A 16,877-nucleotide genomic window follows, 5' to 3' on the forward strand; every position below is an offset into this window, starting at 1 on the left:
TGTATTACCTACAGCGGTTATGAAGAAATTACGCAGAACTGAATCCGATTTGCTACCTTCGGACATCACAGTGAGCAACTTCTCTGGCGGAAAGAGCAGGCCAAAAGGTATCCTCCCACTCGATGTCACAGTGGGGGAAAAGACAAACATGATAGCTTTCTTCGTGGTCGATTCATCTGCTCATTATAATGCATTGCTTGGTCGCGATTGGATTCACCAGAACTTATGTGTACGTTCTTCCCTGCATCAAGTTTTGATCTTCTGGCATGGAGACAAAATTGAGGTCATTCCAGTAGACAATAATCCATTTCAAGCATCCACCAATGTAGTAGAAGCAAGGTTTTATAAGGACGATATTGGTTATTTCACTTTCAATGGACGAGATAGCAAGGGCCGACCTACCCAAGTTACGGCCCAGAAAATTGTCAACCTAGGGAGTGAGGATGTTTTGCAAGATGCAGAGCGTCCAACCCTAGTTGACCTCTTCAAGGACAATATCAATGTCTAGAGACCCAAGGCCTCTAGAAAGAAAGGCCGCAGTCCGATCTATTTTAGGACGTTTGCTGGCCTATTGGGCCGACAGGACTACCAAGTCTAACTCAACCATCAACTTGATGGAATATATTGCAGAACTGCAGTTGGAAGATATCGGCCCAGCACCGGCTGAATAAGAAGATACTGAAGCCGAAACTCAAGATCCTATAGACCAAATCAACTTGGGAGATGAAGATAACCCTCGGCTGATCTCTATCAGTAGACTTCTCGATCCAGAACTGCGAGCAGCGATGGAGGCTTTATTACGAGAATATAAGGATTGTTTTTCATAGGAGTACCATGAAATGCCCGGGCTCATTAGAAGCTTAGTAGAACATGTATTACCTCTTAGAGATGATTGTAAACCTTACAAACAAGCTCCTCGGCGATGTTCAGCCGAGGTACAAATTGAAATGAAAGAGGAAATTGAACGATTACTACATGCTAAATTTATTAGACCCGCTAGATATGTGGAATGGGTTTCCAACGCTGTACCTGTAAGAAAGAAAAATGGCAAGATGAGAGTATGCGATGACTTCAGAAACTTAAATTTAGCAACTCCAAAAGATGAGTATCCTATGCCAATGGCCGATCTCTTAATTGATAGAGCTGCCAAACATGAAATATTATCTTTCATGGATGGTCATGCCAGCTATAATTAAATATTTGTAGCCGAGGAGGATATCCATAAAACCGCCTTCAGGTGCCCAGGCTTTGTTGGAACCTTTGAATGGGTAGTGATGCCTTTCGGCTTAAAGAATGCCGGAGCAACTTACCAGAGGGCCATGAATGCCATTTTTCACTATTTAATTGGCAAAACCGTAGAGGTGTACATAGATGACGTGGTTGTTCAATCAAAAACTAGATCAGGACATCTAGCCGATCTTGAGCAAACATTCAAACGTATGCGAAAACATAAGCTTAAAATGAACCCCAAAAAGTGTGTTTTCGGAGTATCAGCGGGGAATTTTCTTGGTTTTCTCGTTCACCAACAAGGAATTGAAGTCGACAAAAATAAGGCTAAAGCCATTATTGACGCACCCACTCCTTCTAACAAAAAATAGCTACAATCATTCCTTGGTCAGGTTAATTTTCTTAGACGATTCATCTCTAACTTGGCTGGTAAACTTCGGCCTTTCTCTTCTCTACTTAAGTTGAAAATTGGAGACGAATACAAGTGGGAGCCAGAGCACCAACAAGCTTTTGACGAACTCAAGAAGTATTTAACACAACCCCAGTGTTAGTACCTCCACAGAAAGGAAAGCCGCTGAAGCTCTACATAGTGGCCACAGCTGAATCAATTGGGAGCATGTTGGCTCAAGACAATGATCAAGGAAAAGAGCAAGGCATCCATTATTTGAGCAGAATCCTCACACCCATTGAGATAAGATATTCGCCGATTGAAAAACTATGCCTCGTGCTCTACTTTTCGGCGATTAAATTACGACATTATATGTTACCATCAGTTGTTCATATAATTTCACAAACGGATTTAATTAAATATATGTTGACTCGGCCTATCATCAAAGGCCGAATTGGAAAATGGACAATGGCGCTTTCTGAATTTACTTTCAAATTCGTGGCTCAGAAGTCAGTCAAAGGCCAGGCATTGGCTCAATTTCTTGCTGACCACCCTTCTGTTGAAATTGAAGATATGGAGAACGTTGAAATAGATATTGCACAAGTCGGCCAGATGTATCACGAGCCTTGGCTACTATATTTTGATGGCTCAAGCACCAGTGACTCCGCTGGGGCAGGAATAGTGATTGAATCTCCAACCGGCCAAAAGCATCAATATGCCTTCAAACTGGACTTTAACTGCACAAACAACCAGGCCGAATATGAAGCCTTAATAATTGACCTGGAAGTATTGGAAGAACTTGGAGCAACAAGTATTAAGGTGTTTGGGGACTCACTATTAGTCATCAATCAAATGCTCCAGGTTTTTAGATGTTCAAATCTCTCGTTAGCCACTTATTATGCCGCCGAACAACAACTGCTTAGTTGTTTTCATGATGTGGAATTTCACCATCTTCCGCGAGAACTCAATCGTGAAGCGAATGAAACGACTCAAATTGCTTCCGGCATCAGCATTCCAGCAGGCCAAACTAACAAAATCATCACAATTGAGAGAAAATCGTAGCCATCTTTGGCCGAGAGAGGTATGCCAGCCGATGTCTTTGAGCTTGACGTGCCACTTGGTGATTGGAGATTTTACATAATCCAACACCTTTTGATGAAAACTGATGGCGGTGGGAGCCGAAAAATTAGAATGTTGTCTAGCAAGTTCACAATTAAAAATGGTGAACTGCTAAGGAAAAGTCCTGATGATGACCTTCTTCTTCGTTGCCTCGGCTCCGAAGATGCCCAGCTAGTAATGGCTGAAGTTCATGAGGGTATTTGCGGAGCACACCAGGCTGGGATAAAAATGAGATGGTTAATTAGGAGACATGGCTGCTACTGGCCAACTATTCTTAAAGACTGTATTGAGTATGCTCGAGGCTGTGCTCCATGCCAACTTCACGGGTCCATTCAGAGAGTTCCTGCTTTCCCCATGAATCCAATAGTGAAGCCATGGCCTTTTCAGGGCTGGGCAATGGATATAATTGGCCAAATATCTCCCCCATCTTCCAAACAGCACAGATGGATACTGGTAGCCACAGACTACTTTACAAAATAGGTTGAAGCCGTTCCATTCACCTCCATAAGTAGTGCCGAGGTGATCAAATTCATTGAGCAAAACATCATTCACCGCTTCGGTATTCCAGAAACTATAACAACTGACCAAAGATCGGTATTCATAGCTGAAGCCGTCATCAAACGGATGGCCGAGTATAAGATTGCAATGCAGCAATCGACACCCTATTATGCTCAGGCTAATGGACAGGCTGAGGCCACAAACAAGGTCCTCAACCAAATTGTGGAAAAGATGATTCAGGAAAATCCGCGTGATTGGTACAATCTTCTATCAGAAACTTTATGGGCTTATCGGACCTCCAAACGCTCGGCTACAGGGACAACTCCCTTTGCTCTGACTTATGCACATGATGCAATTTTACCAATGGAAATGACAGTCAGATCATTGAAAGTCGCAATGCAAAACAATCTCACAGCCGACGAATATAATCAGGCAATGTTGCAAGAACTAGAGGATCTTGACCAGGCGCGGTTGGATGCATATGATCGGCTTCAAGCTCAAAATAAGGCTGTCGCTTGTGCTTACAATAAAAAGACCAGATACAAGAGTTTTGGGGAAGGCGAGCTGGTATGGAAAGCAGTGTTACCCATCGGCACGAAGGATCCCAGATTTGGAAAATGGTCACCAAATTGGGAGGGTCAGTTTATTATTGACAAAGTTCTCGGCAAAGGAGCATACTATTTGTGAGATAAAGATGGCGAAGGACACTCAATGCCCATTAATGGCCAATACCTTGAGACATATTATCCCACAATGTGGGAAGCGCGAGCTACTGAATAATGGTGTAACCAAAAGATGGCCACTAGTTTATAATGTATATATGTTTAGGCCATCTTGATTCTGGCCGATGCAATTAAGCCGAAAAGATTATTTTTATCAGATTTCCAGTTTGTTTGCTTGACCATTATACTTCACTTGTATTTACTACTACAAGATATTATCTATCCATGACCTAACGATGTTTATGATAATCTACCGGCAGCAAATAATTAATTAAGTTTTTCATCGGGCCATAACTTTCAAATGTTTACAAAAACAGGCCAATGGCTGACAAAAGAGCCACATACATTAATCATCATTACTTGGCTAATAAATCTTTAAGACCTCCCAAGGTACAACCAGTGTCCTGAAGGTCACTCTCAAGTTGCATACACCTAGGCTCGGAATTTTTCAATTCGGCCTCTATCTTTTTTAGTTGTCCTTGGCTTTGGAAACACTGCTTACTCCTTTGAAGGAGCTTTTCCCCCACTTCTTGTCTCTCTTGTTTCAAGGACTCCAATTGTCTTTCCAACTCATTTATCTTGCCTTCAAGAGACTCCACAACCCGTTTTTGCTCCATACACCACCCAAACTCGGGAACCAAGGCTTTCTTCATTTGTTCACAAGCCAAGATTTGTTGTCTCCTTTTCTCTATTTCTTGGTAAGAACCAGCTACATGGGATATTTTTTTGGTCAACACTTCTAGCTTCTCATCAATGAGGGCTACCTTGGGAGGGGCAAAGTATTTGGCTCCAAGTAACAAATCCATGGCCACTTTCACTTTTGATAGTTGGCTTGTTTCCACAAATTATTTTAATGGCTGCGCTAACGTTTCCTTTACCACCTTCAGAGCCCCATCAATTTCCTCCCTTGATGTCAATTGAGTGGTCGGTAATTGCGAAATGGCCGAGCAGCATTCTGGTTGGATTAGAGCATCGAACGAAAATGCCCTCATGAAAGCCTGAAGTTCGGCTTCAAATCCTTGATTACCTTCCTACAATGTCAGCCCCTAACAATCAGTTCTTCAGCAGAATAGAAAGGAAGTAATCACGAAACATGTTTGGTGCATACTTACTAGTTCGTTAGCCAACACCAGTTTCTCACTAAGTGACAAGAAGGGAATACTGGCTTGCGTTGAAGTTTGAGTGAGCACAAGTGTCTCCATATCCATTGTCACAACTTCGCTTTCGGCCATTCTTTCAGAAGAAATTACCTCCCCCATAGGTTCGTCACTACTTGGTTGGCCATCTTTATCAGTGGTTAGTTCCACGGATTCCTCTGTTTCACTAGGAATGGCATTTTGGACGTTGGATTTCTGCAAATTCATGATATAAAGTATATCATATTTATACTCAAGCTAATAGCCAATTATTCACTATGTTGCTGTGTCATACCTTGAATGTCTCTAGGCTACTTCGTTTGGCCATGCACAATTGTTCTTCACTTTCAGAGGATTGCTCGTCTTGTTTTGCCGATTGTTTCGCTGGAGGAGATTGAGACGTTGAAGACATGGTGGCACCATCTGTTATTCAAAGGAGACAACACAGAAATGCCATTAGCCATCGGCCATGATTCCTTACATAATGGCTTACTGCAATTCAAATTGATTTCGGCCTACCTTTGGCCGCCTCAGTGGCTACACTATGGATGGCCTTTCTCTTTGTACTACCTTTAGTACACTTCTTCAAAGACTCTTGGCCACCTACAATCAACAAACCCCAAGTTGGTGAACAAACTAAAAACATGTGCATAATTGAAAGTACACTTGGGGGGGGGGGGGGGGGGGGGGGGGGGGCAACAACTTACTTATAGTTGGGATTGCTTTAGTAACTTTGCTTGTTATTTTACCACGCCTTACAGCTTTCGGCTTCTCTTATGCCCATGGATTTCCTGCAAAAGCCGATCGCCTAGCCGACACCAACCCATCTTTAAAACGGCTACTTACTCGTTTCGCCCACCACTCTCTGAACTGGGAGGAACTCTTGCTAGTTGCTACTCTTGTCTTCATGGGAAAACTCATGTTGTACACAAACGCCTTGTTATTCTGCTCAATGTCGTCCTTGTTGGAGAAAACGGCTCGCAATGACCTATATCGGTTTGAGGATTTTGGCACCGGCACCGGTATAGCTTGATAATATCCCAACTGACGACTGAAATAGGAGGGTGAATATAACTCCACTCCACACTTGAGTGTTTTACCAGACAAGACACCCCAAAAGAGATCCCTCATACCTATTGCACTCTTCCAAGCTGAACACGCAGTCTCCCATCTCGTCTTGCTTTTTGAGGCATGTTGGCTGATATCCATGGCAAGGTAGGGTGGATACTTCCTACTGAAACAAACGGCAAACTGTTTTGCAGAAAACTTTGGACACTTGAACAACACCTCAAAACACTCTTCTGCCGAATGAGGAAGTAAATCAAGGGGAGCCACTTGTTGTCCAAGAGTGGTGTCTATGGCCAATGCTAAACCCGGCTGTCTGAAAGAGGGAAAGTAAGTGTGCAGCCACAATTGAAAAATCCACAATGGCCCAGACCAATTTGGATTCAGTACTTCGGTCACACAATGGTGAAGACATCTGTATAAGTGGGCAAGCACAAATGGACCAAGAGCTAATGGCTTATCGCTGTCTTGTACTTCTTTACTTGCTAATGCTTCAGCCAACCTGTAGTACTCCACATTCACTTTTTTAGAAATTGTGCACACTAAGAACTTACATATCCAAAAGGCAAGAAACGCAGCATGCTCTACATGAGTTACTTCCATTGTCTCCTGTTGTCTTTCCTCTTTCTCTTTCGGACTGCCGATACTATCAAGGGACTTATTTACCAAACAGTTGTTAAACACCTCAATCCATGTATTAAAATTAGCAACGGCTGGTCTGCCCTTAGTTCGATCTCTTAGCTCGCAGCCAAGATCAATGTCACACTTTCCTTCTGCAAATACAATGTCCACCACTTGCCCATGTGGCGGCAGGCCTATAATGGCCGCTATATCAATCAAGGTCGGACTAAGTGCACCAAACTGAAGCTCCAGAGAGTTTGTTTGAGAACTCCAAAAACACATAGCGGCAACCAGCAAGGGGCGATCACAAGGAATAGTACTGGTGGACAGCTTGATGGCGTCATAGATCCCAAGTCGTTTCCATATTTCCCCAAATCGCTTCTCAACTCGTTCTACCCACGGAATCCAGTTGGCCGTTTCACCAGGCCATTTTCCTGGTTTTGTTCCCCATGCTCCCCATGCTTTTCTTCACTGAAGTAGCTAGAATCATCTACTTCATGTTGGCTCAAAACTTTTTCCACATCGGCCGGTATATCACTATGGATACTTGGGCCAAGTTGACGTACCACACCTGCATTCGGGACTCGTTGTGTTATTCTATTCATGAAGGCCGAGGCATTCTTTTCAATGGCTTGACTTAGTGCCTCCGCGAATGCAAATGAGCGCTTGGTAATACTTTTCTGTTTGCCTTCATAATTTTCTTCTCCGGTTCCTTTAGCAGCCATTGCTTGGCCAACCCAGTCCTACAAGATATAGAGAGCATCATTGGTTAGCACATCATCTTTCTCGAAGTACACCAAGTTTCTGGCTATTTAGTGCGATTCGCCGAAAACCACGAAACTTGGGGGGGCAAAGGCATATAATTACATGCATACAAGCCAATATTCTCGACACAAAAATTCAAAAGGGCCCAAAAAAAAAAAACACCATATTGGCAATATAATAGCATATGCCTTTGGATAAATATTTATCGAGACATATGCGTATCCTGCTGCCATACTTTCCAGACTTACAATTATAAGACCCTGACGAACGCTGCCGAAACAAAGACTTTAGCACAAGTTTCACTTTATTTGACTTTTCAAACCACATATATAAGTGATAAAAATGCAATTAAAGTTCTAGTCATGATAGTTGTGAATAAAGTGATGACTACGGGGCCTTTGAAAGATAAGGCCAAATATGGTTTGGTCAATTGCATCAAAACTAAAACTGGGAACTTGAAAGAAATAAAGCACATTTAATTACATGGTGGGTCTCATACAATTGCAGCTAGGGCTGGGCATTTAAGCCCGAAAACCCTCAAATCCGAACCGGCCCGTCAAAACCCGACCCGTTCGGGCCGGGCCCTATTTTTTTTTGTCGAAACGGTCCGGGCCCAGGCCTTGACTTTCAAGCAAACAGTTCGGGCCTGGCCTTGTCTTTCAAAGTGACAAAAGCCCGTCAGGCCCGTCTAAGAAATTAAAGGACAGATGTCCTTGTATTATTAGTCATAATATAGAGAGTAAAATCCTCATCATAGGATCGAATACACAAGATTATATTCTACACTCAAATACCTAAACCTAATCTTCAGTCATCATTTCTAATCTCTACACGATCTCTTGTGTGTTCAGGCCGCCTCCTCCACATTTCTAATCTCCAGTCGATCTGAACACAGAACACACATGATTCATGCTGCTCAATTTCTCCATAGCTGGGCCGCCTCCTCCGCCGATGCTGTGACGCCCAGACGCCGTGACGCAGATCGAGACCATGCCGAGGCCGAGACGCAGATCGAGACCACGCAAAGGCCGTGACGTAGATCGACACGCCGCCCAGACTGCTCTCTCACTCTCTTCACTTCACCTGCGCTGCTGCACAGCTCCTCCTTTCTTCACGTCTGGAGTCTGAATCTTTCAGCTTAGAAAGAGGTAGAGTTTTCTATTTAATGATTACTTCTCACTTTCTTTATGCATATTTCAGTGGCAAGCTTCAGAAACTGTGATCCTGTAAAGCTTATTTGCTTCATTGGAACAATATGCTCTCTTTTCATTTACTTTTAGATGAACTTATGTTACTAACATAGTGAGTAGGCAAAAACTGTGATTGCAGGCTTCCTTCCGTCTCAATATTTTTAGATTGAAGCCCCGATTCTCAAGGTCGGTGAGTAGAAGGAGATCGGAAAGCAGGGCCTGATGAAGAAACTTCTCAAGGAAGGTGAAAGCTGGGAAACTCCAAAGAGCGACAACGAGGTTGAAGGTGCGGTGCCGATTTCAACACTGCTTTCGAATTTGTGTTTTCTTGAATTTGAGCTTTTCTGGAATCGTTTTTGGTTTGTTTTGGATTGGGATTGATTTCAATTGTGATTGAATTTCAGTACATTACACCGGGACTTTGCTGGATGGGATTGAGTTCGATTCGAGCCGTGATACACCATTCAGGTTCACTCTTGGTCAAGGTGAGGGATCTCTAGCCTTTCACTTGTATTCTAATCACTAGATTAAGCTCTGAGCTGGATGCAAATTTTGTCTACTTAATGAGATTAGTGCTTTTCAATCGAAGTCTGTGGGAATTTTCAAAATTCATGATTGGTCTGATGGAATGTTATCATGAAGAAAAAAGCTTAAATTGCCGATTAAAAAATGTTTAGTTCGTGTGCTTATATATTTCCGCAAATTTTTGTTAGTATAGAAAGCAATGAATAGCTGCTGGCTGACTTGGTAGAAGAATAGGATTTATAGAGGCAACCTCTGGAAGGTAGTGCATTAATAAATATAGATGGAACACAAGCTCTCAGAGCATAAATGCATCAAGCTTTCTTTTTATTATTGAATTCAATTCGACTGTCTGTCATATTTAGCTTTCTAAATCTCTTTATGATGGTTGTTGTAGGCAAAAGCAAAACTGTGGAGTCCAATTGATGGATGGTAGCTGTTGAATTGCTCGATGGAGAACTGGAAAAAGGGTTGCTAAATTGTTGTATTTGAAATTTTGAATTAGGACTTTCTATTTCAATTGCATATTTGTATTTCAAACTTGGACAGTTGGACATTTGAACTTCATATTTAAATTGGGTCATTGTATTTCAAACTTTCAATTGCGGGTATTGTGATTAACTTGTATTTGAATTTGGATTTTATGTATTTTGGATAGTTCAATTTGCAGCTTCAACTTTGGATCTTGATATTGTGTTTTGATTTAAATCTGAACAGGTTGAAATGAATGAAATCTGGAACATAGCAAGGTAGATATATATATCCTACTAAGCAAAAGATAAAGGTTTTTGGGCCCGAAAGCCAGCAAACCCCGCCCGAAGTTAAACGGGCCGGTCCCGGGCCGGTTCCTGTTTGTGTCAAAACGGGCCGGTTCCGGGCCTAGTGAAAAACGGGCCGATTCCGGGCCCAGTGAAATTATAGTTAGACCCGGCCCGTGCCCAGCCCTAATTGCAGCACATATGATTGGATATTAGTTGGAAATTATGAGCAGAGAGCAAACATGCCGCAAGCAATTATGAGCCAAAGCAATTAAGCAATATGAACAGCATAATTAATAGCTAGCCCACAAATAGAGTGGATCAATCTTGGCGTAATTTCAGAGGCAACATGCCAATGGACTGACACCATCCACAATTTCTTTAATTAAATATGGAAGAGTTAGTAGGTCTTGAATGATAAGGTCAGAATTTTCTTTTTGACTAATGCAAATCTGGGGACATGATTGATCCACTCATAATTGCAAGCATGAACTCATTTATTTAGTTCATGGGGTGTACTGTAGATTTTTTGGGAAATTAGAAGCTCAAGTGCAGAAAGCCAAAATAACATAATTAACTTGGAGAATTATGACTTCATGATTCGTAAAGTTGTACCAATTTTCAATCATGAACTTGCGAAGCAAAGAAAGAACAAATGCCATACCTACGGGTTGATAGTTCTTGAGCAGTGAGCAATCAAGGGGTACCCAGTCTCCAAACAGCTCTAATAAAATGGGATTTGCTCAAAATCAGGAGATACCCAACCTTGATTTCAACTTTAGAACAATGGAAGATATGACTATAAGATGCTGAGTTTGAAATCTGCAGAGGAGATATTCATCAGATTTGGCAAATCTGGATTTTCTGGTTTTCAATGGCAACCAGTTTTTTTTTTTTTTTAAACGGAATGGGGCCAACTTTTCTTTTAGTTGGCTGACCAATTTTTTTTTTTTCAAGTTGGCTGGCTTACTTTTCTTTTCAGTTGGTTGGCTTTCTTTAAGTTGGCTAACTTTCTCTCGTGTTGGCCAACTTGAAATTTTGTTTCATGTATTGGCTGACCCTCTCTCATTTGTTGGCTTACTAAGAATATATCATTTGTTGGCTTACCCTCCCTCATGTTGGCCAACTTGAAAATAGTCTCCCTTGATGGCTTACTCTCTTTTGTTGGCCAAACTTGGATTTTCTTACTTATTGGCAAACTTGAACTTTTTCATGTGTTGGCCAACATGAGCTACATCTTGGCTTTCTTGTAATGTCTTCACTTGAGTTGGCCAATTCTTGGCATTTTTTCATGTGTTGGCTCCCACTAGCCACTCATTTAATGGCCAACTCGAGTTTTACTATCAGCTACTCGAATAAGCTCTTTATGGAGTTCTTTATTGGCCTTTGCTAGCCATTTTGCTTACTCTATCTTATTTAGCCGATTTGAAAATTTCCATGTGTTGGCCAACAAGAGCAACAAATTGGTTTTCTTGTGATATTTTTTGTTTGTTGGCTAATACTTAGCATTTTTCACTCGTTGGCTTCCATGAGGCATTCTCACGTGTTGGCCAACTCCAGTTTTATCAATCGGCTTATTAGAGCAAGTTATTTGTTGGCCTTCGTTAGCCGATTTGCATACTCGCTCTTCTGTTGGCCGATTTAAAAATAAATAGTCATTTCCGTGTTGTCCTAACTTAACTTGGTTTGGCTTTCTAAGGAACAACGCACTTACTTACTCGAATATCATTTTCTCAAGTTGTCCCTTTACTTAACTTGCTAGAGCATAGGTATGGCAGCCAACTTGTCAGCTTGGATTTCGGCTACTAAATTTGGTTCACCAATTTAGTTGATTTCCGGATATCTAGCTCGACCAAGACAATCATGGAGGTAGTGAGGGACATAAACTCATGAGTTTTTCGGATGTCGATCAGGGGGCCATGTTGACTCAAATTTCTCAACCACTCGGCGACATTCGCCGATGCTTAAGCAACTTGGTGGGGTGGGGGGGCAATGTTTGTACCCACATTTGCATGACCACTGGGACATAGCTAATGTGCATAGTTATTGAATGATTTCTAGTTACAGTTTTCTGCTCAACAAGTAATTGGGCCGATTGCCAGAAATGTTGGCCGATGAATAATTGGACAATTCATCTGGTCCAAGACAAGTCACATAAAAACTCGGCCGATAGAGGTTTCGAAAGTTAGGCCATTGGTTATCGGCCGGCCAGTAGTCATTGGTTTATTGTCTAAAAGCCCATTAGCCAATACTCAAATTGGTTTCCAATCCGAACTCAACTTAGAAAGATAATGGCAGATTGTCAGAGAGGCCGATAAGCTATAAAGATGAAATTTGATCTTTTTAGTATTTCAGTCGACTTGAAGTTCACGTCAGCTGATAAGGAGAGTTCAATCCAAGTTAGTCTACTTCAAGATTAATTGCAGCCGTTGATGACGTCCATCAAAGCCAATCCGGATAAAGTCTAGCATCAAGTCAGCCGACGATAAGTTTTGAAGCCGAATCAAGATAGAGTCAGTGAGGCAAGAGGAGGCCGAATTCCACTCAACTTCAAAGAGTCAATAGATCAGTTCAAGTCACAAAGCAGCCAATATAAGTAGAAGCGTCGACAGAAGACACCACACACAACTCCAGAAACTCAAGCCATCAAGCTTTTCTTATTTCGTCTTACCTTTTGCTTAGGTAGAATTTCCGTCTATTTCCTTAGTTTATTTGCTCTACTAGTTACAATCTCAGTTACTTTACCTTTCTTGTAGCCAAGTATCGATTTTGAATTGTTCTCTTTGTTTTCTTTCAAACAATAGTTAATAATTTGCAGCCATTCCAGTTTTTAGTTTCGTTGTTATTATCTTTTATTTGCTCCTTATTGTCTTTATGCTTTACTTATTTGATCGTGCTGTTTACTGTTCGTAGTCGCATAGTAGCTATTAATCTTATATTTACTCATACTCCCACGATCGCACTTAACTCACCCGACCTTCAACCACCAAGTTCTTAATCCAGAGGCATCGAACCGCAGCCAAGAGTAAGTTCCTTCCTCGGCTAACAATTGCTTGATAAGTCAGATTTACATCCACTACACCTACAGTTGTACACTTGGCCTTTTGGCCGTGTGCTGGCACGCTCCTCATCTATTGATCGAGAAGGACATTTGTCCCTTGATCCCTCGGCTGTATAGGCCGAGGTGATTTTCAGAGGCAACAATATTCACAATGCATGAATCTTCCTATTTCATTCTCCTTTCTCAATCACATTATAGTAAGATTCCTATGAATTCGTTGGGTCATTAGTCTTCTAATAATTAAGTTCAAGTCATTCGTTTGCGTGTAGAAGATATGCATAAGGGTGCGGCCATTGCCACCCTACAATTTTCTTAGTTCACCCTACAATTAGTTGAATTATTGAAAAACTATATTACCCAATTGCAAAATGAATAATAAGTACACTAATTTTCTAAAATCCAAAAATCGGTAAGGAAAACTAAATACATAGCCAATTAATTAAATACAAAGACTAATTAATTTCTCATTACGTAACATTAATCTTCATCTTGTCCACCCAAATTTGAATTTATTACTAGTTTTTAGTCTCTTGTTGCTTCCTCATCTTTAATTTATTATTCAGTTCACAAAATCATTAGTGTTAATTTCATCAAAATATTTGCAATACCGTTTGTGAACACCGAAAGTAAAAATTTTAAACATAAAAAAAAAAAACTCAATCTTCAGCATTGCTCAAAGTTGTTAACTTACTAATCTTTTGACACCGATTGAAATAGACGAACACTTAAACTGAAAGAAAAAAATGGAAGTAAATCAGATTATGATTTTATTAGGAAACTTTAATAGATTTTAGTTTTTTTATTGGTACAAATTAAATGAGATTTTTTTAAAAAATTCTTTTTTAGTTAGATATATATGTCAGATAAAAGGATATTTCTGGAAAGAAAATTTAGGTAGACAAGTAAATTTAATAATTGAAATTAAAATGCAAGGTGTAATGAGCAATTAGGGTGAACAAAGAAAATGATAGGGCAGCAATAGCCGCACCCTATGTATAAATAAATATATAAATAACCCTGTGGATTATTTGTTTGTTTTTTCTTAATTTGCTGGAATTTGTGATGAGTTTCAGCGTGAGTTGAATCTAACACGACCTGAAATAGAATATTAGACATGAGTTCATAAATAATATGAATTGCAGAAAATGAATATATTGTTGTTGAATTATTTTTTCTGTATATGCCTTATATATATGAATAAGACGATTTGATGTGAAAAAGTGTTTGCACTCATTGTCCATATAATGGACATCAATGTCTGCACTCTACACTACCATTACTGCATTTGGTCAATTGATTAGAGAGAAACTTGAACCAAGCATATTGCAAAATTTCCAACCTAAATTTAAATATTGTGCTTGATATGACATACAGGCCCTTGGAGAAATTTCCAAATGCTTAGCACCGAATTTGGTGATATTTATCTGATCACAAAAACAAGTAATTTCCTAAAGAAAAGATCACAAAGTCTAGTTAAGACAAGGAAATCACAGTATAAATTTCAAAAATAATAGAAACGTGCATAACAAGATCAAACAGACTTAGTTAACATATTTTTTTTCTTCGCCAAAATGATGTAAATTGATATTAAGATCAAGAATGAATACATGGGATCAGATATCTAAGTCCACAAAATCTAGGGCGAAAGTCAGAACATAAACAAATACCTATTAATTAGACCGACTACCTGCAACAATTGCAAATAAATGCTTATAAACCAGAAAAAAAGAAGTGAAAAAATGTCTTCATTTCTTCTCCAACCTAGACTAAAGGTGGACTTATTAAAACCTTTGCTGGGGTAAGATCTAGTTGGACGAAATCCGAATAGAGCAAACAACATGAAAACCAAGATTACAATGCAAAATCAAGTCTGTAAGGACTAAGGACATACATCAAAGGAACAGTGATCAACTTGTCTTCAAATTGAAAGCTTATATGGAATAAAGCCCGAATTCTACAACAACCTCACAATCTGAACCACAAACTACAACCACACGAACAATCTTTAGAACAAGCATTGAAATTGATTAACTCTGAGTATATTTGCAAGAAATGTGAAGACAATTGTGTGGGAGAACACGCAACTATTGTCCCAAGACTTTGTGGGCTGTACTCCATACCACTCGATCAAGTTTGGTTCTACATCATCTTCTACTATTCCTAGTTCTTTTTCCAAGACTGCATATGTTGGGAAAACTATAAAAAATTTACTTTGGCATCAAAGACTTGGTCACCTTACTAATGAAGTAGTCAAAAGTATGTTGAATAAGTGCCAGCTTTCTGGTGACACTACTGCTGTTTTATACTTTGTGAAGCCTGCTTGCTTGGTAAATTTCACAAGCTTCCTTACCCAGTTTCTCAAACAAGAAGTGAAGCATCTTTTGATATATTACATTCTGATGTTTGGGGCCCTGCTCCTCATTTGTCCTTAGATGGCTTTAAGTACTTTGTAATTTTCATCGATGACTGTACTAGGTATACTTGGATGTTTCCAATGAAAAATAAATCTGAAGTATTTCCATACTTTTAGTCTCTTTGTGCCTTTGTCAAAACTCATTTTTCCACAAACATTAAAACCCTGCATAGTGATGGGGGAGGTGAATACACTAGCTTGTGTTTCAGACCTTCTTGAATGCTAATGGGATTCTTCATTAGTTCTCATGTCCCTTTTACACCAGAGCATAATGGTATATTAGAGAGAAAGAATAGACATATAAGGGAAATAGCTGTAACCTTTTTGCAAACTGCTTCTCTCCCTTCACCTTTTTGGTATCATGCATGTGCTCTTGCTATATACCTCGATCATAAGCAGAATGCCTACTGCTGTCCTACAAATGCTTTCTCCTTTTGAAAAATTGTACAATAAGGTTCCCTCAGTTGATTTGTTAAGGGTATTTGGACGTGCTTGCTATCCTCTCATGACACCCTATAGGACTGACAAGCTTCAACCTAAAACCGCAAAATGTGTCTTCATTGGCTTTGCAGCTGGGTACAAAGGCTATATTTGCTACAACTGGGTCACAAGAAAGTGTATTATTTCGAGACATGTCTTCTTCGATGAAACATCCTTTCCTTTCACTGGCTCTCAGTCTTCACATGGGTCAACGCTACAGCAACCTTGTGTACAGCCCTATTCTTCAACTGCTCAGTCTTACACGTAGCCCACTATCCCAGCACGTATCTCTTCTACTACATGTCCTAATGCTAGTATTCCTGCACATGCTGCTACTACTTTCATGTCAACCTCTACTCCATGTCCTAACGTTACTATTCATGTATTCCTTCACATGCTCCTACCAATTTCACGTCAACATCTCCTACATGGCCTAATGCTACTATGCCTCCTACATGTCCTAATGCTACTATTCTTTCACATGCTCCTACTAATTTCACATCAACCTCCACTATGAGCTCTCCCTCTCATGCATCTGACACACACACTATCATCCACTTTGATGAAACTGAAGGCTCCATTGATATTAGTTCTCAACCTGGCACTGATACCATAAAAGCTTCAAGATAAGCTTGAGAGAAAACCAGAGAGTACCAGAAAATAGAAACTGAGCTTGTACAAAATGGAACAATTAGTTACAACCAGATTAGGGTATTGGTATTTATAGTAATTAGCTTACTGACCTAATTATCACACTAACTAACAACTCTACCTAACTAATCCATAAGACCAGCAGCCATGTGACACGTGTCAAGATAACACACAATAATAGATATGTAAATGGTATATATATGTTATCAGTTAATCATATAATATTATTACTATAGTAGACTCAGCTCCTCTAATTTCAAG

At 40.2% G+C, this 16,877-nt stretch overlaps 1 protein-coding gene across 1 annotated transcript; it reads left to right on the plus strand.

The window, feature by feature from the left end:
- Window positions 1–2,806: 2,806 nt before the first annotated feature.
- On the plus strand, window positions 2,807–3,919 carry LOC112164069 (uncharacterized protein K02A2.6). The gene is made up of 2 exons (XM_024300309.1): window positions 2,807–3,127; window positions 3,215–3,919. Exons 1-2 carry the CDS (start codon window positions 2,807–2,809, stop codon window positions 3,917–3,919), a joined length of 1,026 nt encoding a protein of 341 aa, XP_024156077.1.
- Window positions 3,920–16,877: the final 12,958 nt, after the last annotated feature.

Source organism: Rosa chinensis, chromosome 5 (genome assembly GCF_002994745.2).
Source record: "Rosa chinensis cultivar Old Blush chromosome 5, RchiOBHm-V2, whole genome shotgun sequence".
NCBI classification, from domain to species: Eukaryota; Viridiplantae; Streptophyta; class Magnoliopsida; order Rosales; family Rosaceae; genus Rosa; species Rosa chinensis.

What these genes read in the sequence shown, in the direction of transcription:
- LOC112164069 (XM_024300309.1), top strand. Translation starts at nt 2,807, where the DNA reads ATGTTGTCTAGCAAGTTCACAATTAAAAATGGTGAACTGCTAAGGAAA. An exon ending in CATGGCCTTTTCAGGGCTGG is followed by an intron (nt 3,128 to 3,214) that starts GCAATGGATATA and finishes TTTACAAAATAG; the next exon opens with GTTGAAGCCGTTCCATTCAC.